Consider the following 27,432-nt stretch of genomic DNA (forward strand, 5'->3'; position numbering starts at 1 on the left):
CGGGAGCGGCCCAGCACTTGGGAGAGGCTGGCGAGCCGGGGATCAAAGTGAGAGTTGTAGGGCCCAGTAAGTGGAGATCATTAAGGAATACACGGGGAGCCTCCGGTTTGATCGGCCGCCCATAACGACGCGTGATGGCGTCTCGCTGTTGTCTCCCCCGCTCTTAACTTTTACCCCCGCCCGCTCTCTCTCTCTCTCTCTCTCTCTCTCTCTCTCTCTCTCTCTCTCTCTCTCTCTCTCTCTACGGCTGTCCCAGCCTCGCCTCCTGAGGGATGCACCGTGGCTACTTCTGTCCCAGCCTCCCCACTTTGTGCCTGTGTGTGTGTGTGTGTGTGTGTGTGTGTGTGTGTGTGTTTAAGCAGGAAGATTTCTTACGCTCGTGGGCCTTCATATCAGACCCCACATTTCTACTGAATTACTTTTGAATGTTCTCAAACCTCCAGTCTACCATACATATGTTACTTCATCTATCCAGTGGTGGCCTTCTACAAAAGTATGTTGCCTTTATCTATCCACTAGTGGACTTCTACAGCAAGAGGTAGCTTTATCTAACCAGGGGTGGCCTTCTACAACAGTGTTGCTTCCTTTATCCAGTGGTGGTCTTCTACAGTACTGTATTACTTCATCTATCCAGTGGTGGTCTACTTCAACAGAGTTGCTTCATCTATCCAGTGGTGGTCTTCTACAGTACTGTAATACTTCATCTATCCAGTGGTGGTCTTCTGGAGCTGTGTGTGTGTGTGTTCACCTTCCTGGCTCCCCTCTCCCTCGTCTGCCACCTATTTGGCCTTCCAGTTCACTACACCTGGAAGACCCAGGCAGGGTCAACATCACCATCACCCACCCTCTCTCCCCCGACTCTTCCTTACTCTCCTCCCCCTCGTCTTACCTTAATCTCCCTCCTCCCCTCCCGCTCCCCAGCGGCTACCCCAGACCCCGTGCTGGAGGTCAGCAAGTTTTGAGGGCGGCAGAGAGCATTATACGCCGCCTGTGTTTTCCTCTTAAACAAGTTTGTAAATGAATTAAGTCAGGTGTCCCCGAGAGCGCGCGCGCGCGCGCCAGCGTCCCCCTTCCTTCCTCTCCCCCAACCCACCCACCTTCCCCTCCCATTCTCCGCCGGGCCCAAGCCTCCCCGCCCCGCCCCACACCCCACACCACCACCTCCGCTGCTGCTCTCGTGTCAGCCCACAACAAGACACAAACAATAACTTACAACCCTCTCCCCCCTCCATCTGCACCTGTAACATCATGGCGTGCACCTGTGAACCCATGCGTCCGCCCGTGTGGCACTCTGGCGCGGCGCCCCTCCTGGTTATCGTGCATCAGATGACTACCCGATGGCAACACTGACGCTCAAGACGGTATATACCGCCGGGAATTAAGGAGATACCTGCACAGTGCTGTACCCACACTGACGTCACTAGCTTCCTCATTAAGTAACAACACGGTCGACGTAAATATCATTAATTAATGCCTTCATCATCTTTACGAATCATTATCATCATTACTATTATCACCTTACCATTTCAGTTAGCATTATTATCATTACTATTATCATCTTATCATTTCAGCAATCATTATCATCATTACTATTACCCTTATCATTTCAGTTATCGTTATCATTATTAATTGGTATTACTATGTATCATTGTACGTCTCACTGTAATGAAATTTATCTTCTATATTGTTAATCACTATTTGTATCATTCTACTTTAATAAGTCTATAATCATTATGGTGATTCATTACTTGACTAAGATAAATTAGGATAATCATCTTTACTACGTCTATAATAATTATCACGATTCATGACTTGACTAGGATAAATTAGGATAACTAACTTTAACACGTCTATAATCATTATAATGATTCATTACTTGACTAGGATAATTAACTTTAATACGTCTATAATTATCATATATTATTTTACTAGAATAATTAACTTCAATACGTCTAAATTATCATTATTACGTCACGACTGTTATATTCAACGTAACTGATATAATTAGGCTACTGTTACTATGATTATTGTTAGTATTACTGGATGCAGAGGAGGAAGTGTCTGCTATAAAGAACTTGTTAGAAATACCTGGAGTAGGATTTGAATATGACATTTAATGACCGAAAGAAAACGTATGATAAAGTTGAGGGAGAAGCTTTGAGGAAAGTGCTACCAAGATACTGAGTTTATGAAATGTTACTGAATGAAGCGACGAGTTTTTGTCAGGATTACGGCTTTTGTGCGAGTAGAAAGAGACGAGAAGGAGTGGTTCCTGGTGAAGGCGAGTCTGCATCAAGGATGCGTAATGTCACCGTGGTTGTTTGATCTGTTTACGGCAAGGATGGCCAGGGAAATGACTACAAGGGGCTTAGAACGATGGGGAGGTCTTCAGTATGCTGGGGGCGTCGGGGCATCGGTGGGTGACACACATGCTGTTTCCAGATGACACAGTTGTCGTGGTAGTGTCTAGGAACACAAGCGGCTGGTGAGGGAATTTCGAGTGTGTGTGAAAGGAAAAAATGTGTGAGTGAATTTGAAAAAAAAAAAGAGTAAGGTAATGACGTGTAGAAGGGAGATGAGACAAGATGGTCTGAGTGTATATGGAGGGCGACGTGGTGCCTGAAGTTTGAGACCAGGGTATATAAAGCGGTCATGGGAAACGAAGTCAGTTCTTTGTTCGTTCCAAACGCTATCTCGCAAAGGCGGGTAAAGCAGTTGGGTATGACGAAAATATATCATCATTATCATTATCATCATTTCAATAGTTATTATCACTATTATTATTACATTTTCCATTACATCTTTCTGATCATGAGCAACCTCCCCCTGCGTGTGCCTGACACCGACCTGCAAATGTTAATATGCCGGTAAAACACTTCGTGTTGAGGCGTGGTCTCAGAATACCAAGTGAACCTCCCCCTTAATTCGATATACTAAACGTTCTTGATGATTTTCAAATGGCCTTAATTCCGCCCCTTTCTACTCCCCACTTAACTCTGGCTTAAGCAAGTGCTGGGGAGAGAGGGAGAGGAAGCGAGGGAGAGAGAGAAAGGGTAAGAGGGAGAAAAAGAGAGCATCTCCGTATGACTTAGGAAGATAGTATTTGCCAAAAGGCAGGGCTAGCGCGTAGTGCTCACCGCAAGAAATTCTAAGGCCATGAAGAATGGTTCGTGTGAGACTGGAGTTTTGTGGGAGATGGTTTGCAAGCCAAGCGTCCACAGTATCTACCTATCTACCTTTGAGTATCTACCCATCTACCTACCTTCCGCCTCTATATTGACCTCGCACTGTTCTATCCACTGTCTCCAAAGTACCTTCACTTGTTTACTTCTCGACCTGCTGGTCGGGATTTTACCATTCCATTTACCCCATCCGTCTGTTTACAATGTCATTGTCTCATCTTCTCTCTTCCCAATTCGTGAAGTCCGTCCAAAACTTTCTCCCTGCTTCTGAACTTTGAACTTTCTGGCCCTCTTGCCCTCTTCAAACTTTGTTCCCCCTCCCTCTCCCTCGTCCTCTTCAAACTTTCCCTACTTTTGGAAACTTTCACCTCTTGTCGGCACTTTTAAACTTCTCCATCTCACATCCCAGTCTACACCTCTAATTCCTCTCCCTTTCTCTCTCTGGAGACTACAGCCCCGTTTCACCCTTCAAAATCATTCCCTTAAAATTTCAAGTCTACCTTCTTTACAAATTTAAGTCCATTGCTTTCTAAGCTCAAGTCCATCCCCTTTTAAGTACAAGTCCATCCCCTCCTAAGCTCAAGTCCATCCCCTCTTAAGCACAAGTCCATGCCCTCCTAAGCTCAAGTCCATCCCCTTTTAAGTACAAGTCCATCCCCTCTTAAGCTCAAGTCCATCCCCTTTTAAGTGCAAGTCCGTCCCCTCTTAAGTGTAAGTCCGTCCCCTCTTAAGTGCAAGTCTATACCTATCTAAGACCAGGGTTTGACTGACCCGCTTCCCCCCTACACCTTGAACCATTACTCCGGCCCTCCCTTATGAACCTTGTAAACTGTGTTAAGTCTTGTATCAGAGTAGTAATTACCTTATAATTAGTATCAGGAGAGACATAGTGAGGGAGCGTGGGGGCACTCTGACACTACAGGGTAACACCTGCCGCTTCTCCCCCCACAAACCCCATATGGTTCAGGATCTATGTGTCTTCGTGCACTTCTATATCTACACGTATTTCTATGTTTTATATCGCGGTGTGTAGGCTATATCTTTCCCTACGTGGTACAACCATGTTACCCTCTCACACCACTCCCATGTCGCCATCTATTACCAGGACAATACCTGCCACCTACCATGGCCATCGTTCACGGCAATGGACGCCACCAGATGAGAAGGGAGAGTTGTGGGACAAAATGAAAAGGTATTATCTCTTTTCCTTTCCTATCCATTTATCTATTCATACCTATCTATCTTCTGTCACTTTATCAACTTAAATGTGCTTAATCTACCACTTTATCTGCCTATCTGACCGTCTGATCCACACAAGCAACTTCGAAAATATAGAACGTACGGTCTCGTTGTAATTTCAGGGAGAATAAAAAAAGATAACACATACATATAAATGCATATTCATTATATATTTGCATACGTACTTATTATGTCTGTTTACACGCATGCATACATACATATTTGTTAACATATATATATATATATATATATATATATATATATATATATATATATATATATATATATATATATATATATACACACCCATGCATGTGAATTATTACGTTTCCGTACATATATTCAGAGAGAGAGAGAGAGAGAGAGAGAGAGAGAGAGAGAGAGATCGGAGGGGCGGTAATGGTGTCAGTACCGACCGCACGTGCCAAAACGCGCCCCTCCAGCTGTGGCGCACGTGTACGCGCGTGTCCTTTGACACTTGTACCACAACTTTCACAACCAACAACTTTTGCGATCCTCTCAGCCAGAATCATCCTTCATGATACACACACAACACCTGTGTGTGATTACCTTTTGGTGGTGTGCGAGGGAGGGAGTTCTACCCCACCCGTGAGGACCCATCTCTTGAACCTTCCCTTTCATCATACACATTCATTTAATCTTTGTATGCTGTCCACATTTACAGTTTCATCATTTAATCAAGTCCATTCGTCCGCCAGTCTTATACAGTACTATCAAAGTACTTCTTCACATCTTTTCATGCATCTGTGTTGCTTGATTTCACGCTATGTCCTCTGGTTGTTCTGTCTTTGTGTCTTTCCAAAAACTCTTTATTGTCGACGTCATCAATGTGGTTGAAAAATATGAAAGGGTTGTGATCAGGTCACTCCTCACTCTTCTTTCTTCCAAGATGGCCAAATCTATGTCCTCAAGCCTTTCCCTGTAACTCATATTTCTTAGTTCTGGTACCAACTTCGTTGCGCTCCTCTGGATCTTCTCTATTAGCTGTGTGCTTCTCTACCTGTGGTCGCGCCACAACAATGTACCTGTCTACCTTTCTATTCAATCGGCCAAGGTAATACCTCCTCATTTTCTACCTCTACTCCTCACGAGCCTTGTCTGTACTTCCCTTCAAACACCCCCAACCCCACCACCTTTCTCTTCCCCTCATCTATTCCCCATTCTTCTCCCGCTCCGCTCCCTCAAGTCTCCGTCAGTGGGTGTGATCCTTGCGATTCTCGCCTTTCCATTTATCCCTATATCCCGCTGTAGCGTCTCTCTCTCTCTCTCTCTCTCTCTCTCTCTCTCTCTCTCTCTCTCTCTCTCTCTCTCTCTCTCTCTCTCTCTCCTGCCTACTTAATATTCTCCGCAGGCCACCACTCACGCACCCTACGCATCCCCCCCACAACCCCCCAGGCTCTCTATATTCCCCCCACTTTACACCTCCCATAGCCACCCTCCATTCCCCCTCCATCTACGCACTCTACACACCCCTCGGGCCACCCTAGACTCCCCTCCGTCTACGCACTGTACGCACCCCACGGCCGACGCAGACTCCCCTCCGTCTACGCTCTCTACGCACCCTTCAGGCCGCCGCCCACGTGTCCAACACATTATCAATCAATCAAACGGGTTTATCTGCGTCCCTGAAGCGTCCCTCTCAGCCCTGGCCGGCGCAGGGATGGGTTAGGGCTCCCAGGGGGCGCACGACCCCTCTCTCAGGCCCCCGTGGGGATCGGGGAGATGGGGGAAGGGGCGTACAAGGCTCCTGGCTCACAATGGGGAGGTGTACAAGGCTCCTGGCTCACAATGGGGAAGTGTACATGGCTCCTGGCCCCAAAACTGGGGTGACCAGAAACAGGTATTTTACAAGCTTCTGGTGAAACAAGGTCCAGACTCAAGTGTGTTAGTAATGTCTACAATTGTCGCTGTCTATCTATCTTTACGAATTCTCTCTCTCTCTCTCTCTCTCTCTCTCTCTCTCTCTCTCTCTCTCTCTCTCTCTCTCTCTCTCTCTCTCTCTCTCTCATAACACTTGACATGTAAGTCACACTTGTTCATTGTAATTACCGAGTTTTCTGCGGTTAGCGCTGTGCGACAGCCCTGCTTTTTTGGCAAAAGTACTCGCTCTATAATTCGTGTGATTAACCATTACCACCATAAACTCTGGGGTGATGAAAGAGAGGAACATTTTGCTATCTCAGTGGGGATCCCGGCCACTGATAAGAATGATATCGCTACATATCTTCTCATGTCATTTCCGAACGCGTTTCATTCCCGTGGAAACAATTAATGCTATCCTTGTGCGTCCGCCGCCGCCTGTCAGATCATTAGATAACCACAAAACGATAAGAGACCATGTCCTCTGACCCCCGCACCCAGCGTTCTGAAAAATGAACGGTCGTCACCAGATACCATCGACCATTTTCCTGTTCGTTCTCGTTCTACATCGTGTTCTTGTGTGTTCTCGAGTTCTGCTGTGACTTACGTCATGTTCTTTCGTCTCCACACCCATATATATATATATATATATATATATATATATATATATATATATATATATATATATATATATATATATCGCATGTTTACCAAATAGCGTCCTAGCTTCGTCTCTTCGATATATATCAACTGACTTATATTTCACTCTTGTGTCTCCCCTGATGATGTGATTATTACACGAATGTGCACTTGAGAACTTATCGTGTTTCATTTTCCCCGTGGACTCATAGGAATATATATATATATATATATATATATATATATATATATATATATATATATATATATATATATATATATATATATATAGACACAACAAAGGTTGATATAGGAGGGATTAACGGAAAATTTAACTTTTTCCTGCCAATATCACAACGATTCAGAGAACATCGATCAAACGTCTACTTTCGCAACAAACATTTGGGAACAACAGTAGCGACAATCACTCCAGGTTAACTACCAAAACAGTGCCATCAATAACGAGTAAATAAAAACACGAGAACCGGCCAACGGAAAACGGATGGACGAACAACACCACTCATGAACCAGGACGAACAACAACAAAGGCATGAACATGGGGAAATAAGGAGGTTATGGCTTTATGAAAAGGATTTTCAAAGAGACGAATCTCTATTGATTGTCCTAAATCTGCTCAACTATTGTACCCTACACCACAGATAACTCCTGCATCCGATTCCTTCCCTCCGACTCCAACTCCACATTATATGCATGAAATACTCGTCCTACGGAATATATTATATGAATCATTCTTACAGGAATTCATTTGAAATGGTTGCATGTCAGTGTAGGGGGGTAGAGCGTGTGAGGCGTTCGGATGGGATGCGCGAGGGAAGCCGAAGTGCGGGTCAGGACGAGGGTCGGAACGTGGCGGCAAATGGCGACACCTGTTTGACAGACGGGGATGGTCCGCTAATGTGCTTGTTATCTTATTGTCAGACCGGCGTTATCTCGCTGCCTGAGGCTGCTGCTGCTAATACTACTGCTGTGTTGGCTTGCTGGGGGACGCTCCTCAGATGCTGTTCCTGCTGCACTCCCCAGCTGCTGTTCCTGCTGTGTTGGAGGGTCTAGGGTTACCCCCTCAATCCCCTGTTCCTGCTGTGTTGCTGGGCCTGAGTTGACCCCCCCAAGCTGCTGTTCCTGCTGTGTTGGAGGGTCTGGGGTTACCCCCTCAAGCTGTTGCTTCTGCTGTGTTGCTGGGCCTGAGTTGACCCCCCCAAGCTGCTGTTCCTGTTGTGTTGGTGGACCGGGGTTGACCCCCCCCAAGCTGCTGTTCCCCGCTGTCTCAGCTTCCGCTGGTGTTGTTCTGACGTGCCACCTCTAACGATGAAGCATCCCCCGCCCCCCCCGCCCAAAGCCTTAATATACCCGATCCATCACGTAAAAAACGGGAGTGAAGTACGGAATATGGAAATTCAAATACTGTCTAAAATAGAACGTGTGTGGAAGAACCCGACAGTATGACGTGACACGTTGAGAGAGAGAGAGAGAGAGAGAGAGAGAGAGAGAGAGAGAGAGAGAGAGAGAGAGAGAGAGAGAGAGAGAGAGAGAAGCGCAGCATAATATTAACTCCGTGTGCGATTACCATTTGTGTGTTACGGTTTAAGAGTTATTCACTCATGATCCTAGTTTCTTTACCTTATATATATATATATATATATATATATATATATATATATATATATATATATATATATATATATATATATATATACATCTTAAGCCGGGTACCCATGTATCGACCAGTCCCGAGGGGATAGTGAACAGCTGGGACTTTGCTGTGGGCTGGCTTGCAGTGCCCAGAATTCGGACCCACGCGGACCCCGACCCCCCTGGCAGGCCCTTCATGGTTCATGGTCAGTAACGCTAACCACTGCACCATGTAAGTGTAAGTGGTCTGCCTCGGTCTGCGGCCTTGCCACTTAACTATAAGTACCGATCACAGAAAACATCATATATATATATATATATACTTCCGGACGCCATCATTGGCTCTTCCTTTACCTTACCTTCACCAACCTTTCCCCTACTGCCTTGCCCTAAGCCTGCTTGCCTCTCGCCTCCCTTCCCCTCCCCGCTAACCTACCTACCTACTCCCCTCTTCTCTGCTGCCTCGGTGTCTCCCCTCCCTTTTTACCCTAACCTCAGCTGCTGCCCTACCCTCTCTCTCTCTCTCTCTCTCTCTCTCTGCCTCCCCTACCCTCGCCCCTGGCCTCCCCTAGTCGGTAACTGTGAATTAATAGACTTGTTACACCGTGATCTGATGGACCAATCACCCGTCCCGCACAAAGCATGTAACCCACGACCTTTAAAAGCGTATAATTTTGGACCTTCTGGCCGGATCGCCGAAGACCCAAATTCTAATTCCCCGCCGAGGGTGATGTTAGATTCATACGGAGTTGCCTGTCGAGTGTACTTGTCAACCCTCCACCACCTCGATGACAAAGACGCATCGATAATTGGCCGGGCGGGCCATTTGCACTCTTAATGCCGGGCGACGTTAGGATCAAAGTCGGTTCTTTAGACGCGCCCTTGATAGGGAGGTTTTGTGTGACGCGTGGAGAGCACTTGTCGAATCTATTGAGTCATTAGAATTACAATGGCGGTACGCGACACCCAATATGTCATCCAGGGAGAGTGAATATTGCCGCTAGACCTGACACATGAACATGGCCAGATATTTTATCATTTCACCTTTTATTTACCTCTTAAAAAATTTCGATGTACAGCAGGTGAAGATAATACATGACACACACACACACACACACACACACCTATATATATATATATATATATATATATATATATTTATACCGAGGATGAAGGGAGGCACACATTTGTCGGTGCTGTTATCACGCATTAGCAAGATAAAGGATTATCTGTTAGCATATATATATATATATATATATATATATATATATATATATATATATATATATATATATATATATATAAATATATATATATGCACGAGTGGCTTAGTTCTACAAATTATTTAAAATATAGGTCGACGATATTGTGGTAGTGTGCACCAGAGCTAAATTTCCAAAACGTGCATTAATTCCACTTTGGAACATTTTTGTAAATGAAATCTCGACTCCGACACCAAATAACGTCTATCATACTATCTTAAGCCTCTACCTACGTACATCAATTTCCTTTTTCTTTCACTTCATCGTCCATGTGTAGTTCACTGACAACAGTCATTGCCTATATATGACTGAGGTACAGTGTCTTGAGTACAGGTTTGAGGAAATGATCGGGTTATTTACAGGTGTGCAATGAAACGCTTCATTACCACTCCATTACGATCAATATCAACCTTTTCAACGCGACAGTACGACCTTGTGCACTATGGCACGACCTGATCTTTGGATACGACCCTTTACTGCGACGGTAAGACCCTTGAGTATAACGGTACGATCCTTGGGCACAACGGTATGACCCTTGGGCACAACGGCACGACCCTTGGGCACGACGACGCCGACCTTCAGGCACGACCGTACGACCCCTCAATATTACGGCAGGACCTTGGTTGCGACGGTACAATCCTTGCGTTTGATTGGTCAGTTTGTAAGGTAGTGGTGTGGTTGTAGAGGATGTTGTACTGGGGGGTTGTGGCTGTGGAGGATGTTGTACTGGGGGGTTGTGGCTGTGGAGGATGTTGTACTGGGGGGTTGTGGCTGTGGAGGATGTTGTACTGGGGGGTTGTGGCTGTGGAGGATGTTGCACTGGGGGGTTGTGGCTGTGGAGGATGTTGTACTGGGGGGTTGTGGCTGTGGACGATGTTGTACAGGGGGGTTGTGGCTGTGGACGATGTTGTACAGGGGGGTTGTGGCTGTGGAGGATGTTGTACTGGGGGGTTGTGGCTGGTTCCCTCTGTGGTGCCGTGGTCAGAGAAAACGGATACACCAGGGGCTATGGCGCCATATGGACGGCGAGTTGCGCCCCTAACATCCCGCCCTGCCACAAAAGCCGTGCAATTACACCACACACACACACACACACACTTGGTGACAGCCTGGTGTATGGTGCTAAGTACAGTGCTGGGGGGAAGGGTGGGTTCCTCGGGTTGGGTAGGGACGGGGATAGTGCGGGTCGCTGTGGATAGTGATTATCTCAACCATATCATACCATCCAGGCATTGAAGCGAGGGTTCGATGGTGTTGCAATACAGGAGGCGTGTTATGGAGTATAGTGCTGGGTATACAGTGCTGGAGGGTATGATGAAGTATAGCGTCTGGGCTTATTCCTACATGGTGATTTTCGAATATCCGAACGCTTTCGGATAAAAGATTTCCGGATAAAGTGTTAGCTCCTTCATAGCTGAAGGGAGACATGATTAACCCACTGAGTATAACCTCTTCAGCACGACGATACGACCCTTGAGCACGACTTAATGACCCCTGAGCACGAAGTAAGGACCATTAAGCACGATGGTACAAACTTTGAGGATGACCGGACGACCGCTGGGTCTGAGGACCCTAACCTCTGACCTAACACTGAAGCGGGGTCAGGTCAGAGGTCAGGCCTTCCCACGCCCAAGGGTGGGAAGGGGTTCGAGCTCCAAGGGTTGGGCAAGGCGGGAGGGGAGGAACGGAAGGGTTGGTTGGTCACTGACACCTGAGACGGAGGGAAAGAGAGGTGGGGGAAAGTGTAGTGGCTAAACGCTCACCAGGAGTGGAGGAAATAAACCAAGAAATGCGGGAATTTGCATATTAAAAGGAAAGGTGCTGGGTAAAGGAGAGAGAGAGAGAGAGAGAGAGAGAGAGAGAGAGAGAGAGAGAGAGAGAGAGAGAGAGAGAGAGAGAGAGAGAGAGAGAGAGAGAATGGGGAAATCCTCATTTCCAATAAAACTAAACTTCTATTGGCCCCTAATTTCTATTTATTCTTACAAATCGTATTCTATTAGAACCTAGGGTTTATGTTTATCATTACATCAGTGCCATCTGCCGTCAGCAACTGTGATTCGAGGACCAAAATGCCTCTTCAATATACTCTTCTATGCTGACATCAACTGCCTCCAGCCCCCAACTACACCACCACAACTACCATCCCCCCTACAGCCATCAACACCACTACCACCCCCACTTACAACCATCACGACCACATCAGCACTACCACGATCGTGACAACTTCTCCACCATTAGCACCACCACCATCACCACCACTTCGTACTATCAACCCCCACCACCAGTGCCACCCTTGCAGCCACACCATCTGCACCCCGCCAGCCAATTACCTTTCCAGGTGTTGCATTAAACATCAAGGTAAACATGATATAAGGCTAACCGACCTTAACAAACTCACACCAGGAACAGACGGCCCCACCACAACCATTCTTAACTCTCACACCACTACCACACTACCACCAGCTCAACCCTTCACTGCCACCACCCCTTGCAGTACGACCACATCCCTTTGAGTATGACGACTTTAGAATACGACGACTTAACCCTACGTGTACGACAGCTTACCAAGGTAGAGTACGATGACGACTTACCCTTTGGAGTACGACGACTTAAACCTTTGTGTACGACGACTTCCCTGTTGGAGTATGACGACTTACCCCCCTAGAGTGCGATGACGACTTACCCTTTGGAGTACGACTCCTTAATCCTTGGAGGAGGACGACTTACCCCGTGAGTATGACATAACCCCTTGAGTAGGTAGGTAGCTTCCATCGTAAGTGCTCTTAGGTATGAAGGTCCTCTCTCCACTCTCTCTCTCCCTCTCTCTCCCACTCTCTCTGGGAGAGCCTCTCCAGGTGGGTTCCTGCCAAAGAAGCAAAATTTAGTTCACCTGTTCATTGGTACAGTAATAAAGTAATCCATACACACTCGACACAATGTTTGGCGGTGATAGTAATATTGTGCGTGTGTGTGTGTGTGTGTGTGTGAGAGAGAGAGAGAGAGAGAGAGAGAGAGAGAGAGAGAGAGAGAGAGAGAGAGAGAGAGAGAGAGAGAGAGAGAGAGAGAGAGAGGAGAGTGAGAGGGCCGGTCGTTTGATCCCGTTACGTGGTCCCGAGGGTCAGCATCGAGGGGAGGATGGGTAATGGTGGACTAATGGACTCCCCTCTGCCTCTCTCTCTCTCTCTCTCTCTCTCTCTCTCTCTCTCTCTCTCTCTCTCTCTCTCTCTCTCTCTCTCTCTCTCTTAGCAAGCCGGCACTTCAGTGTCTCTCAAGTGTCACTCATTTAGCCCACGTAGCTGTCATAGCTTTCTGCCTCATCAAAATATATAGCAATGGACAACACGCTAGCTCACACAACTCGTTCCTCCTAAACTCTAAGATATTTCTGCGGTGTGCGGTGTGCGCTACGCACTAGTCCTGCCTTTTGGAGAAGTATCGTTGTAAGTACCGGTAAGTGAGGGAGTAAGTAGTCACTCTCTTACTGGACTCTCATGTAAGTAGCAACACCTCAGGGGAGAAGTGACCTTCAGCAAGGCTGGTAATACAACTATAAAGGCACACGCACATCAGAAAGCCTTTGACGCTGCTCTCTCAACAAAAGACTGGTGATGAGTCTAAACATCCAGGATGATGACAGTGGAGGGTTGCCCAAGTGGATTAACAGCTGACTAACCGGGAGAGAACAGAGGACGTATGTCAGGGGATTCCCCTCAACCTGGACGAGGGTGACACGCCGGGTCCCTCAGGGCTCAGTGCTGGGACCACAGCTATCTATGACGTATGTGAGCGACTCGCCAAACGACGTGGATTTCATACCTGCATGAGTGTGCCGATGATGCTAAAGTGATGGAAGAAATGCGCGCTATCAGAGACTGTAAAAAGCTGCAGAAGGACCTAGACGAGATGGAGCAATGGGAGGGCAAACTGATTATGAAATGTAACCCCGGAAAATATACGCTCATGAAGAAAGGAATGGATCCGAACAGACCAGGCGATGAGTAGCACCATTAAGGATGATGATAAGTTACAGGCATCGCTCTGAGACAGGGACCTAAGAGCTGATATCACACCTGAACAACACGTGAAGAGGACTGTAAAGTTAGCTAAGTGTATCGTGATCAACAACAAATATGCCTTCAACTTCGTGGACCGCCAAATGTTTAGAAAAACACACGACGCACATTAGCCCCAGGTTGGAGTACGAAGCATCAGTCTGGTCTCTTTATCTAAAGATCCTCAAAGGTTCGTTGGATATGGGTAAAAGCAATGCGAAGAGAATGGTACCAGAGTTGAGTGGAATGTGCAATCAAGAGAGGAAGAAAGCCCTTAAACCATCCAAATGAGAAGGGAGAAGAGTAACCATGTATAAATATCTAAGACGTTAACACAGATCAATTCTCCGATTCCAAACGGAAGGCCAGAGCGAGAGGAAACAACTGAAAGCTGGACAAAAGGATTGTACGGAGGAACTTGAGGAAGCCTGTCTTCAACAACACAGATGAGGAATCATGGAACAAGCTAGGCAAAGGACTACCGAAGGAAAGTTCATGGAAATGTGTGACGGTAAAACAAGATATGGAGCCCCACGAGTGTAAACACACAAACAGAGTCCCTCATTAATGGCGTGCCACAGATCACGAAGACCAAAACCCTCGGCACCCCTCATCCTTATACATGAGAGCCTGATGGATAAATTCAAGGATTCCGCCGCTGGTTTCATCGATGACAGCAGCTCTTTCCCACCGCACCGTGGAACGTGAGCTGCTACCATGGCTGTCATTATCAACCGTCCCACCACCACATCCATGTACATCAGCCTTTCGTCTAAGTATACCATTGTCCCACTACCGTCTAATTGCATCCTTGCTCCTTCCAAGCTGATCACTCCACCAGCCTACTCAGACGAAAAACTAAGCCAGAAGGAGTACTTCAGCATCATGATAAACCCCTCTGACTAACGTCTCTACATTTTCCATACATTTAAGACACTTGTTCTTCATGCACCGGGACTGGGGGAGCATCTGCTCTTCTTCCTTGTCCACCACACAGCAGGGGATACGAACAGCGGTATAGAAAACAGCATGGTAGACCATCCTTGGTCACCTCCTACATCGCCTATGTGGAGACGGTCGAAACACTGGTCCTCCTATCTGTCTCCATCCACGAACTGTGCCTCATGCAACAGTTCGGGAAGAGGTTGATGTACCCCTCCCTCTCGCCATCGTCATCGCCATCGTCACCTCCTGCCACTAGAGATCCCTTGTCCCCGAGTTGAAGCGCAACACCACAACGGCATCGATCCCATCCGAACCGGTACTGAATAGAGTCAAGACTGCCATCCATGTGTTGGCGTAATGACTTTCCCTTTAACCCCACCCCCATCCCAACACCTATTTAAAGCCCAGCTGTATATATTATCTGCATTTTCCCTGGATGTTTTTAGCCCTTGGCTGCAGTTAATGCAGTATATAATTCATTACCATTATCACTGTTTTTCTAATTATCATTATCATTATTATTATCATCATTATTATTATTATTATTATTATTATTATTATTATTATCATTATTATTATTATTATTATCATTGTTATCATTATCATTATCATCATTATTAGTATCATTATTATCGTTATATCATTACACACAGAGCATCATGGTTCGCGAACCACCATCTCCCACAGGCTAACCTCCCGCTCTTCTTTCAGGTTTGGTTCCAGAACCGGCGGGCCAAGTACCGCAAGCAGGAGAAGCAGCTCCAGAAGGCGCTAGCGGGGACGCCCTCCGTCCTGCCCACCTGCAACGGCGCCATGATGAGGAACATGTACCCGACGGCCACGCGAGGCTACCAACCTTACCCGAGCCACAACGCCATCTCCACCTTCAATACAATGAACCGCTACCCACAGGTGAGCCCTAACGGGGTCCACTACCCTCAGGACGAAGGTACGATCCTTGGGTTACGAAGGTACGATACCTTGAGTGACGACGGTACGATACCTTGTTACTAAAGTACGATCCATGAGTTACGAAGATACGATCCTTGAGTTACGACAGTACGATACCTTGAGTTACGAAGGTACGATCCTTGAGTTACGACAGTACGATCCTTTAGTTACGATGGTACGATCATTGAGCACGACGGTGCGATACCTTGTGTATGACCACCACTCGACCTGATGTGCGCATCACTTACGATAATTCAATACAGAATTTTAGTACGTACAAGTAGACCAGGGTCGACCCCCGCTTCTCTCTCTCTCTCTCTCTCTCTCTCTCTCTCTCTCTCTCTCTCTCTCTCTCTCTCTCTCTCTACCAAGTCCCCACCATCTCTACCGGCGTTTTCCACGCTTCAGATCTGAAACGAATAGGTTTTTCAAAACAATGAGGAACTAATTGTACTACCAGTTATAAGTATATATAAAAAAAACTCTTAAAAAGCATCCCTTAGTAAAAAGAAGAAGAAGAAGAAGAAGAAGAAGAAGAAGAAGAAGAAGAAGAAGAAGGTTGAACTAAACCCGTAAACATATATTTCCTCAACCCTGATCAAGCTGATCTGTGCTGAACAGATGGCGATGGTCCGTTCACCATGAACAGAAATTCCTCCTGTATATACCATGATGTTCTCGAGAACAAACCCAGATCTCCGGTGCCTAACTCTAAGCAGAACAGAGAAACATTAGCAGACTTTAGTCTTCATTGTTAGACCTAACGAGCAGTTATAAGACCTAATTATTAATTGTCGTTGTTAGACATAGCTACCAATTACAAGACCTAATTATTAGTAATCATTGTTAGCCCTAAGTACCCCTCAAAAGAACTAACTATTAGTTATGAACCCTAATTACATCACTAGGTGTAATTATTGGTCTCAACTCTTAATTACCAGTCACTAGCCCTAAGTACTGCCCATAATCCTTAATCATCAGTTATGGCCATATCATTCCTGGACGCTAACCAGCAGCCATGTTTCCCAATTACTGGTCGTGACCTCTAATATCATCCACAACCCCTAGTTAAGTTATGACATCTAGCTATTGATCATAACCATTAAATCAATCATGACGCCTTATGAACAATAAAGATCTCTAACTGCTAATCATTACCCCTAATTAACTATCTCTAATCACCAATCATGAGCGCTTATCATCAGTCATAGCCCCTAACTACCAGTCATGACCTCTAATTACTAATTATACACTGTAATCACTTCTCCCGCATAGCCTCTTCTGTAAACAAGGGTGAATATCATACTGATGACACAAGAATTCCGACCACTGGCGTTGGCTGGGAACTTTCAGCCGTAGACAGTGCCACATAATATACAGTTGTACAACCACAGTGTTATCATGAGCCAGTGTTATCATAAACCACGGTTTTATCATAAACCACAGTGTTATCATGAGCCAGTGTTATCATAAACCACGGTGTTATCATAAACCACAGTGTTATCATGAGCCAGTGTTATCATAAACCACGGTGTTATCATAAACCACAGTGTTATCATGAGCCAGTGTTATCATAAACCACGGTGTTATCATTAGCCACAGTGTTATCATGAGCCAGTGTTATCATAAACCACGGTGTTATCATAAACCACAGTGTTATCATGAGCCAGTGTTATCATAAACCACGGTGTTATCATAAACCACAGTGTTATCATGAGCCAGTGTTATCATAAACCACGGTGTTATCATTAGCCACAGTGTTATCATGAGCCAGTGTTATCATAAACCACGGTGTTATCATAAACCACAGTGTTATCATGAGCCAGTGTTATCATAAACCACGGTGTTATCATAAACCACAGTGTTATCATGAGCCAGTGTTATCATAAACCACGGTGTTATCATAAACCACAGTGTTATCATGAGCCAGTGTTATCATAAACCACGGTGTTATCATTAGCCACAGTGTTATCATAAACGTGTTATTATAAACCACAGTATTATCATAAACCTCATTGTTATCATGAACCACAATATTATCATAAACCCCAGTGTTATCATAAACCAGGTATTATATACTTTGGAACTCCCGCAGCTCAAAGAAAGCCGGCCACGTCCACTGGATGGGACCACGGTTCATATAGTGTAGGTGTATTGGTGCTGCTAACCTAAATTGCCGGTAATCACACACTGGATGCTACTAACCTAAGTTGCCACTAACCACACACACTAGGTGCTACTAAGTTGCCACTAACCACATCTTATTTTCCAGATGTCGTCCAGTTCGTATCCAGGGATGGCCCAGCCCTTCAGTATGACACATCCAACCTCCAACATGGCAGCCATGCGCCAGGACTCCATGAGTAAGTTGCCATACAGTCATGGTGCCATAACCCTAACGTCAGTAGCTGCCATGCACTTACATTACCATTTGCCATATATCTACCATATAACTATAAGAATTGCCACTAAACATCCTCACAGTGAGTGACTGCTCTCCCAGTCGTCCACAAGTTAACCACTTGAACACGACAGAGTGTGAACCTCCACCTCCCTCCCGAGGGTACGACCTCCGTCGTGCAGAAGGGGTCGTTATGTCGTCGTCCCCCTTCCCCTATACCACGATCACCACACCAACCCATCACGACAGTCGCTCTTAAATTATAATAAGACAGACAACTCAAACCTCACTTTAAGAATACAGTCTTAAGAACACGTAAGCCACATCTACCATACCGGAACAAATGAACATCAAAACGACTGAATAACCCACTAAACAACTTAGATCCTCCGTTCATTGCGTGTTCTCTTAAACAATTTTCATATCACGATTCTTTCTTTTTTTCCCCCCTCACAGTAACCATCAGCTAATCCACCACCACCACCCACACAAACACTCGAAACTACACCGTGACGATTTGGTACATAAATATGTATGGGAGGATAATTCATCATGTGAATGCCATCGATAAATGATAACGATGGGCAGTTTAGCGTAAGGTTAAATACCCGTGGGATTCACTTCCATAACTGAACCCTAGCCATTGCCTTAATAAGCCCCTGGGAACAGACGTAAAATAATCATCAAAATATTGATAAAACTGAAGCACATAACAAATATGTTTAAATCGAACTAACTACGAAATGAGGAATCAGCTGCCTGAATTACATAATAACGAGGTACATGTAAAACTGTCCTGGTGTTTATTATACTCACACCACATTATGTACAAAAGTTCAAATTCAAAATGATAAAGAGAAACGCCAAAAAAACCAACAAACTTGATGATGTAGCGCATCACACACATACGCGTCTCAAAAAGCCTTTAATGATGAATCTATGGCGTAAACATAAAGACATGGTCAGAGTAGACAGCCCGTCTCTACGTCATCGCCACCCTAAAATACCGTGGCGATTTAAAGTCATCTTCCCTACGGGGCGGCCATGACTATAATCGAAAGACGAGAGAGAGGAAAACACCTCCAAAAATGTATGAACAAACTATTTAAAGCTGTGACCTACAATATGAATGAGCTCGATAGATTCACAAAGGTTATCATAAAACGTGTCTCTTTCTTTCCAAAAAATGGTATATAAATATAAATATATATACGGATATATTTTTCCCCAGACAACAGACACAACAGGAACTAGAAAAAGAAAAGGTCAAATTAAGTCCACGAGGAAACAAATAACCGCTGAACGGTCACTACCAACATGTCCCCCCCCCCACTCCCCCTTACCCCTCTAGTCCCCCTAGGACTCTCCCCCTCCCTCCCTTAACCTAACCTGTCAAACCAGACTCCGCCCACACCGCCCTGTTGCTATGACAACGGCCGACGCTCCGCCCCTTCCCCCAGCCCAGGCATCCGGCGTGACTCCGCCTCCAGGTTGGCCGAGCCGGCCGACGGGTGTGGTTGTGTGTCGGGGTCGCGTATGATGACGGCAACGGTATATCGCCAATGATACCAGCATATTAGCGTCTCCCGCCAGAATATATCAGAACAGTATCATCCTCCTCCCTGGGAAATATGATGGCACGGCTGGCTAACTGATACACTCATGCTCTTGCCGTATCTCAGGTAAACTAGTGAGTTTGGAAAGACTTTCTACACACACACACACACACACACACACACACACAAAGAGTAGCCAACATTTCATATATCTTAGTCTGGTTATATATATATATATATATATATATATATATATATATATATATATATATATATATATATATATTTTTTTTTTTTTTTTTTTTCAATATACGAAAAGTAAATTCACTCGTTTACGATATAAAATTTCTATGTCCGAAAACAAAGGGAAAAAACTGACACGAAACTGCTGAACTACACCAGCGTACCGAGATGACGCCAAACGTGGACACAACAAATAATAAAAACATCCCAAGTAGAAAACTTGCTCATGACAATCAAAGAAAATGGCATAAGGTTTGAAACAAAGGCCCAATAATCGATTTTTTTTTTTGTTTGTGCGTGTGTGTTTTTACCCCACCGATTTTGCGGTGATACCAGACTTCAGTTATTGACAGCGGGTGTACAACTGAACAAATATTTCATATATAGATTACAAAGAACAGACGAATTGTTGAATGGCCTAAAATTAAAGCCTAACCCCGTGCAGGTCAACAGTGGGAGCAGTTACTGCTGCATCTAATGTTCCCTTATTAGAGGCAAACTGGTAATAAACATATCATTACCAGATATTCTTTTACACAGAGGACCAAGAACAATAACAAACAAATACACTATTACTTATAATATTTCTCTGTCGGCCTAGATACCAAAATATGGTGAGTTAAATCAATAGTAGTGTATCTCTGACAATGATGAATATAAAACACAAAAGAGGACAGTATTTGTACAGCAGGAAAAAAAAACAAACTTAATTACATTTTCCTTTAAAAACACTCGTATGTCATTCTTCTCCACGTCATTGTAAAGGGTCTCACAAAAGTCCAGACTCACAGGCAGAATTGACCTGAAATGCAAAAAGAGATGAAAAAAAAAAAAGGAGGGGGAGGAGTTTGTTCACCTGAAATGTGTAAAATGAAAATAAAGGGGAGGGGGGGGGGGGAAGTCTGTCAAAAATAAACAGATAAATAAACATCGCGGGCGACACGCCCCTATAAGACTAAGTTTTCAGTTATTACTACATAAACAAGATGGCACAGTAAATTCTTACCGCACGGCACGTCACCTCACCAACTGTATAACATAATAGTATTTCCACTGGGTCTGTCGCATGTTCGTGTGGACGACTGATGACGATCGTGGGACAATGAATGTAATAATTCCTTCATTATCACGAAACACACACACGACCTGTACGTAAGAACTAACGAGTCGGGAGCAGAAAGATACCAGTCAAAATCTCCGTTCAAGAACATGGTTCCATGAATGATAAGAATGAAATGAAATGGAAAAAAAAAGGGGGGCAGTGATTGTATGTTTGGTCACTGAGAAAGAATCTGGTTATTCGTCCTGTACTCAGGTTATCGACGGGTCAACTCTGATGGTACTATATTACCGAGATCATATATATAAACCGTATATGAAAATGTTATAACAATCAGTGCCATATCATATATCTCAGAAACGACCAGAATCGCCGTCATGAACGAGAGAAATATACGAGAAAACCCGGGAGAAAACACACATTTCATTCAGTGTTTATCTCTGGTCCAACCAACCAATATTCAGACTACATAACATGACCTCGTACACCAGTACGAGACATTCCTCCGCGTGGGCAAGGTCTTGTCATGCAGTCTGAGCATCTATTGAACTGAAGGGAAGTAGTGAATTCTACTTGTGTGTGTGTAACTGAGAGATCCTGTAGATGTAGTAGTGAATCCTACCTATGTATGTGTGTGGGTGTAGCTATGAGAGATCCTTGTAGACGTAGGTCCTTCATCATGGTGGTGAAGTAGGTGTGTTATGACCCGTGTGTGTGTTCTGACCCCAGCAGGTATGGCGACGGAGGACGACTGGTACAAGAAGGGGCTGGCCTCGCCCTGCTTCTCGGGGCTGCAGACGGCCGCAGACGAGGACTGGTACAAGAAGTCCCTCACAGCTCTCTCCATGAACACCACGCACCACCCAAACTTGTCGGCGCCCATGCTTCAGTACCAAACCTAGACGTCCACTTGCGGTCCTTGGCGGCCGCTGGCGGGCCCGCCCACCAGTCGTCATCAGCAGCCGCAGCCGCAGCCGCAGCTTACCCGTCCTACTACTCCAGCTACTACCATTACTACTACGGGTACTCGGCCGGCGAGGCGCTGCAAGGGCCTTCCAGCGTCGCCAACACTGAGCATGGGTTGCGCCACACCAACCACACTACAGCCTCGGCTGTCACTTCAGCGACCGCCCCCGCTTACGGCCAGCCTCCGTACTCCCTGGAGGGAGACCACGCCGCCTCCGAGTACGAGGCCGGCAGCGGCAGTAGCAGCAGCAGCAGCACCAACATCAGAAGACACGGGGACACCGGGTCAGAGTTCCCCACGAGTCCCGCGCCGGCACAGCTTCAAGAATACGGCAGTCTGATGGGGGGAGGGTGCAACGCCCTCCCCGGCCAGGAGAGCAACCAGGATGAGGGTAAGGCTCCAGTGGTCTACCCTCCTCCCCTGCTCCCACCGCACTCCCACTCCGGCCTCTCGTACACGCCCGTGTCCGAGGCGTATGGCCAGATCGAGAGCGACTTCGACCACGCTCCCCTGGCCGCCTACGAGTCCAGCAGTCGATCTCTCCACGACTTCGCCTCCCACGACCACTTGCAGCAGCAGCAGCAGCAACAACAGCGGGACTCTGCCCACGACCACGACCCTGTGTCTGACCCAGAGGGGGAGCAACTCCTGCATGATGCCCCGTAGCTCCCCTCGTCCACAGCAGGCTCCCCATCACCCCACCCCGCCCCCCACAATAACCCCCTCTTGGTGAACTCTAACTGACATTCACAAGAATGACTGGAAAGAGATTGTTATTACGCTCTATGAACGAGACACTTAAGGTTGATAATGAGCTGCTATGATTTATGGTATTCATTTCTATTTCTCGACATGTTTGACCTTAGCTATGTTAACTTTACAACTGGGATGGTTCGTTGGCATTCTGACCTTAGCTATGTTAACTTTACAACTGGGATGGTTCGTTGGCCTTCTGACCCTAGCTATGTTAACTTTACAAATGGGATGGTTCGTTGGCATTCTGACCTTAGCTATGTTAACTTTACAACTGAGATGATTCGTTGGCATTCTGACCCTCGCCATTTTACCTTTATAACTGAGATGGCTCCTTGGCATTTTGACCTTAGCTGTTAACTTAATAAGATATGTGGTTCTTTGACATACTGATCTCGGCTATGTTAACTTTATAACAGACGGTGCGCTGACATTCTGACCTAACCTATTTGAACTTTAAACTAGAAAGTTCGTTGACGTTTGACCTTCAGCTATGTTAAATTTATAAACCAAAGACGAAAAAAAATTCTAGACTACGAACCCTAAGATCCGAGTCGCAAGCTTCAAGCTCAGATACGTCTACCGGGTTCCCTAAGGAAAAAAGCTTGTGCAAATACGTCTCTTCACATTGGCTTCCAGTGAGCGGGTAAAAATCCCTGTATGAGTCAACTTGCAAAGAATATTTCATCTTATTTGTAGGTACGCTCTAGTGTATCGTCCTAACCTTCTTTGCGAATGCGATGAGATGTTTGTAACACACAAAGCTGTTTTCTGTTGGGGAGGAATTACCGGCAGTGTATGTCATTGAGTAACGAAGCCAGACAGAAAAAAAAGAGCCTAACTTAGGTGGTAGGCAGGATACGAAGACATATCTGCTACATGCATACGAACCATCCAATCCAACTGCTTCTTCGTAATATCACTAGGTCCGTTGCTCTGTCGATAGGTTTCGTAATCCATTCGTTTCCGGAGTGAATCCTGTTTCGTTTCATTTCTGCAGGTGACCAGGGAGTACGTCATTCTCTGAGAGCTTATAATAAATACTTCAGAGGAATGAGGTGACGACACAAACGAACCCCCCGAAGCATGTTGCTCGCCACGCTTCGAAGTGGCGCGTGTGCTTCACGATGGCATCACGGTTGACCGACCGTGAGAAATAACTTTTTTTTTCTCTCATCTTTTGGGGATTTGAATTCGACACTGTCCTGTTCTGCGGTACGAACAGTTTCGGGCACTGTGATTTCAAGCTTTGGCCCGCAATACGACAGTAATAATAATCTTCTGGTACGAGAACAGTACACTGTCGAGGAGCAAGTTTTGCCATAGTTCCATAATTCTTTTTTTTTTCTTCTATCTCTGCTACGCCAACAAAGTCCCCCCACCCTCCCCCCGCCCCTCCTCCTCCCCACACCTGCTGCCCCACGTCCTGTCCTCTCCTTCCTTCTACCCTCATGCCATTTTCTGACGAGAGCAGATCTTCAAGTTCCTCCAAGTTTTTCTTACCATGAATACGAGTTTTTGCAACGGTGTTTTTGCAACAAAAAAAATAAAAAAATAAATTTAATTTACGATAGGTCTAGTCTTAATGATATGGGAAAAAATATCTCTTATAAATATCTGCAACACTTCAAACTGCGTGTGTGCGACTATCGGTGTATATGTACTATGTAACATAGGTATTAGTCAATGTTTCTCATCACTGAGCCGAAGGGGATGCTCGCCACCGAGGCCCAAAAAATCAAACAAACCCAGAGTTGGTCAATTAAAGTCATTTCGAACCTCCACCATACGGTCGGTCGAGTTATAGCGTATTTTCGAATGTCCCTCACCCGGCTAAGCATCCCTTTCCTCCACTCCTGTAGTAAGGTTACCGTAAACAGTAACATAAACATCCCCAGAAATAAATAAACACACACACAAAAAAATGTAAATACCTCTCTTTTGAGAGAGAAGGGGCCACAACGCCCTCATCAAAAAGTCCTCACCCATTACCCCTGAGAAAATACAAGTGTCTCTGTCGACTGGACTACACACACACACACACACACACACACACACACACACACACACACACACACACACACACACTCCATTTTGCTGTTAACTTCCCACCCCCCCCAAAAAGTGACCGATACTATGGCTTTCTATCCCACACCTCTCCTATCCCCTAAAACCCTACCACCACTGCCCTACTACCCTTGTCCTGAATGATTGCCAGAGAGGAATGCGATATAGTTCGAGTGCTGGTGGTTGTGGGTGGGGCTCTGACGTCCTCTTGGGCGTATGAACTGACGGCTGGGGATGAGGCCTGTGTACCGACCCTCTAAGGTGGTGCAGGAATTGTGTGTGTGTGTGTGTGTGTGTGTGTGTGTGTGTGTGTGTGTGTGTGTGTGTGTGTGTGTGTGTGTGTTCCTATGACTGACCCAGTGCCGATGAAACTCAACCACAGAAAACGAGAGAAAGAGAAGAAATAAAGTCAGTGGGGGGAGGAGCTTGCGAATGAATTCTGTGGCTGTCCTCTTCCCTCCACGTTGTCGTTAATGATGTTGTTGTCCAGGACGATGGACGCCAGATCAGTCCTGATACACGTCAATGAGTTGATGACGAGCTAATCCATGGTCCTCCGGAGCGTTCTGGGATGAGGTGTCATCAATCAAAGACCACCGGCCATAGACCAAAGAAAAGTAACGAACAGCAATGACTGACGGACACCCAGGCGGCTTCTCACTCCACATGTAAAGGGTTATCTAAAGTAACTGACTACTTGGCCACTATTGCATCAGTAACAACGGCCCTCTCTAACAGCTCGATCATAAGCTTTAAATTCCCGCCTCAAAATTTCCATGGAGGTTCCCAAGCTCCGCCGGTCAGTGGTAACACCGCGAGGAAGAAGTAACCCTCGACAAAGCTGTATCATCGTCAGCAGACAGTAGACAGGACCTTCCCAAGCCCCAGAAGAGGCCACCTTATCCAGCTCCTGCGTGTAATGCAGCGTCGAAGCTGTAGGAGTTTGATCCTTGGCCTAATTAAATTCTCATATCTGACTCATAAGGGCAACCGACGAACGTTAAAGAAAAAATGACAATCAATACTACAATTTCTCTAGGAAGAAGAAAAAAAAAAAAAAGAGGAAGAGTGGAATCTCTGATACACTTGGAGGGTCGAGCTGGGGACCTGATGATAAGGATTACAGGCCCAAGCTGGCGTCGTCACCAACCCAGTCCTGTGTGTGCGAGAAGAAAAAAAAAAAAAAAGGAAGAGTGGAATCTCTGATAGCACTTGGGAGGGTCGAGCTGGGGACCTGATGATAAGGATTACAGGCCCAAGCTGGCGTCGTCACCAACCCAGTCCTGTGTGTGTGAGCTCCAGCCACCAACCCCACCATCCTCCCTAACCCTCCTATCCCTTCCCTCCGTTGTCTAGTCGTAAGATAGGCCGGCAGCTCATGTGTCTGTCTCGGCCGCCTTTGTAAACCACGTGCAATAAAGCGCCAATAAAATCATTTTCTTTCATTCTTCCATTTGATAATTTTTGTCTCCTTCTTGGTTACTCTCCCGCCTGCACCAACCCTGATGTTTAAAATGGCGTAAAGAATACAATAACATAACTATACATCACTCTAATACACTGGACTTTTTCTGAAAGCACCAGGATGAGAAAAAAAAAATAGCGTTCGTGCACATTTACAATATGAACAAGAATGAAATACACAAGATAGTGAATCCACAAATAATTTCAACATATCCCAAGACCCTAATGCCCACTACGCACCATCAAAAAAGACATCGAGCACATAGACACACAATACCACAACACTTCATGACCCACAGCCCTGACCCGGTGGACGCCCCAGCTTCCTGAGTGCTGCAGGGGCCACATGACCACTGGAGGGACTCCAAGGGCAGGAAGTGTGTGGTTACACCACGGGCGAGAAGTCACCTTCAGGAGGGCTGCATCATCTTCACCCTCCTAATGTACGCATCATATCCTAGCTCCAGTGTGGATAGCAGCCTAGAAACTACAGGAGCCCCTGAAAAATGAGTCATAGTGCTGCAGTGCGGCTGCAAAGTCCACTGAACAGCAAAACATAGGCAGCGACGGACCTCCACGGACGGGATGATAACATTATACAGATAAGACACCTTAAAACTCATATCGCTGCTATAAAGCACAGCTCACTCATATCAAGCTCATGGACAACGCCTGGTAAACTTAGCATACGGCCTTCGCGAGAGGAATGAGATCTGGTAACCGCTGAAAAAGTTTTCTCTTAAAGATAAAAGAATTAGAGAAAACGTATTTCACAACTAGCCTACAGGTATATCTTTGCTACTTTAAAAAAAATAATGAAATCCTTTGTTGTACCTGATTATAATAACAGTATTTCACATTATAATTTGTTGTTAAATCATTACAGTTTCTATTATAATATCAAATAATTTCGTAAGATATTATTCTCTCGAAAACTATTTTTACAAACATCGTTTCTATGACCCGAAATCAACGCTTCACATCCAACGTACAAAAGTCTTCCAGATCCATTAAAACTATAACCACAATATCTATTAGATGAATACATGTATATGTGTTACCTAAGTGATAAAAAAAATCAAGTATTTCTTCCAAATGCAAATTAGCTGCGGTTAATATA

The 27,432-nt window shown here is 45.5% G+C and overlaps 1 protein-coding gene and 1 long non-coding RNA gene across 5 annotated transcripts in view; one reads left to right on the forward strand and one right to left on the reverse strand.

Moving 5' to 3' along the window:
- LOC139757265 (homeobox protein unc-42-like) overlaps positions 1 to 22,109 on the forward strand; it is an 87,866-nt gene extending 65,757 nt beyond the window's left edge. The window contains exons 4-6 of one of the 2 annotated variants that reach the window (XM_071677599.1): positions 15,562 to 15,762; positions 18,074 to 18,164; positions 21,794 to 22,109. In XM_071677599.1, the coding sequence (XP_071533700.1) occupies positions 15,562 to 15,762; positions 18,074 to 18,164; positions 21,794 to 21,963 (462 nt within the window). In that variant the 3' untranslated portion in view covers positions 21,964 to 22,109. Of the gene's footprint in view, positions 1 to 15,561; positions 15,763 to 18,073; positions 18,165 to 21,790 lie in introns of both variants that reach the window. The other variant, XM_071677598.1, reaches the window with a different exon arrangement.
- The window catches only part of LOC139757266 (uncharacterized), a 191,374-nt gene that overhangs the window by 158,146 nt on the left and 5,796 nt on the right, over positions 1 to 27,432 (reverse strand). For all 3 annotated transcript variants that reach the window (XR_011714558.1, XR_011714556.1, XR_011714557.1), the window contains exon 2: positions 12,581 to 12,716. This is a non-coding gene — a long non-coding RNA (uncharacterized lncRNA). The remainder of the gene's footprint in view (positions 1 to 12,580; positions 12,717 to 27,432) is intronic.

Source organism: Panulirus ornatus, chromosome 25, assembly GCF_036320965.1.
Source record: "Panulirus ornatus isolate Po-2019 chromosome 25, ASM3632096v1, whole genome shotgun sequence".
Classification (NCBI taxonomy): Eukaryota; Metazoa; Arthropoda; class Malacostraca; order Decapoda; family Palinuridae; genus Panulirus; species Panulirus ornatus.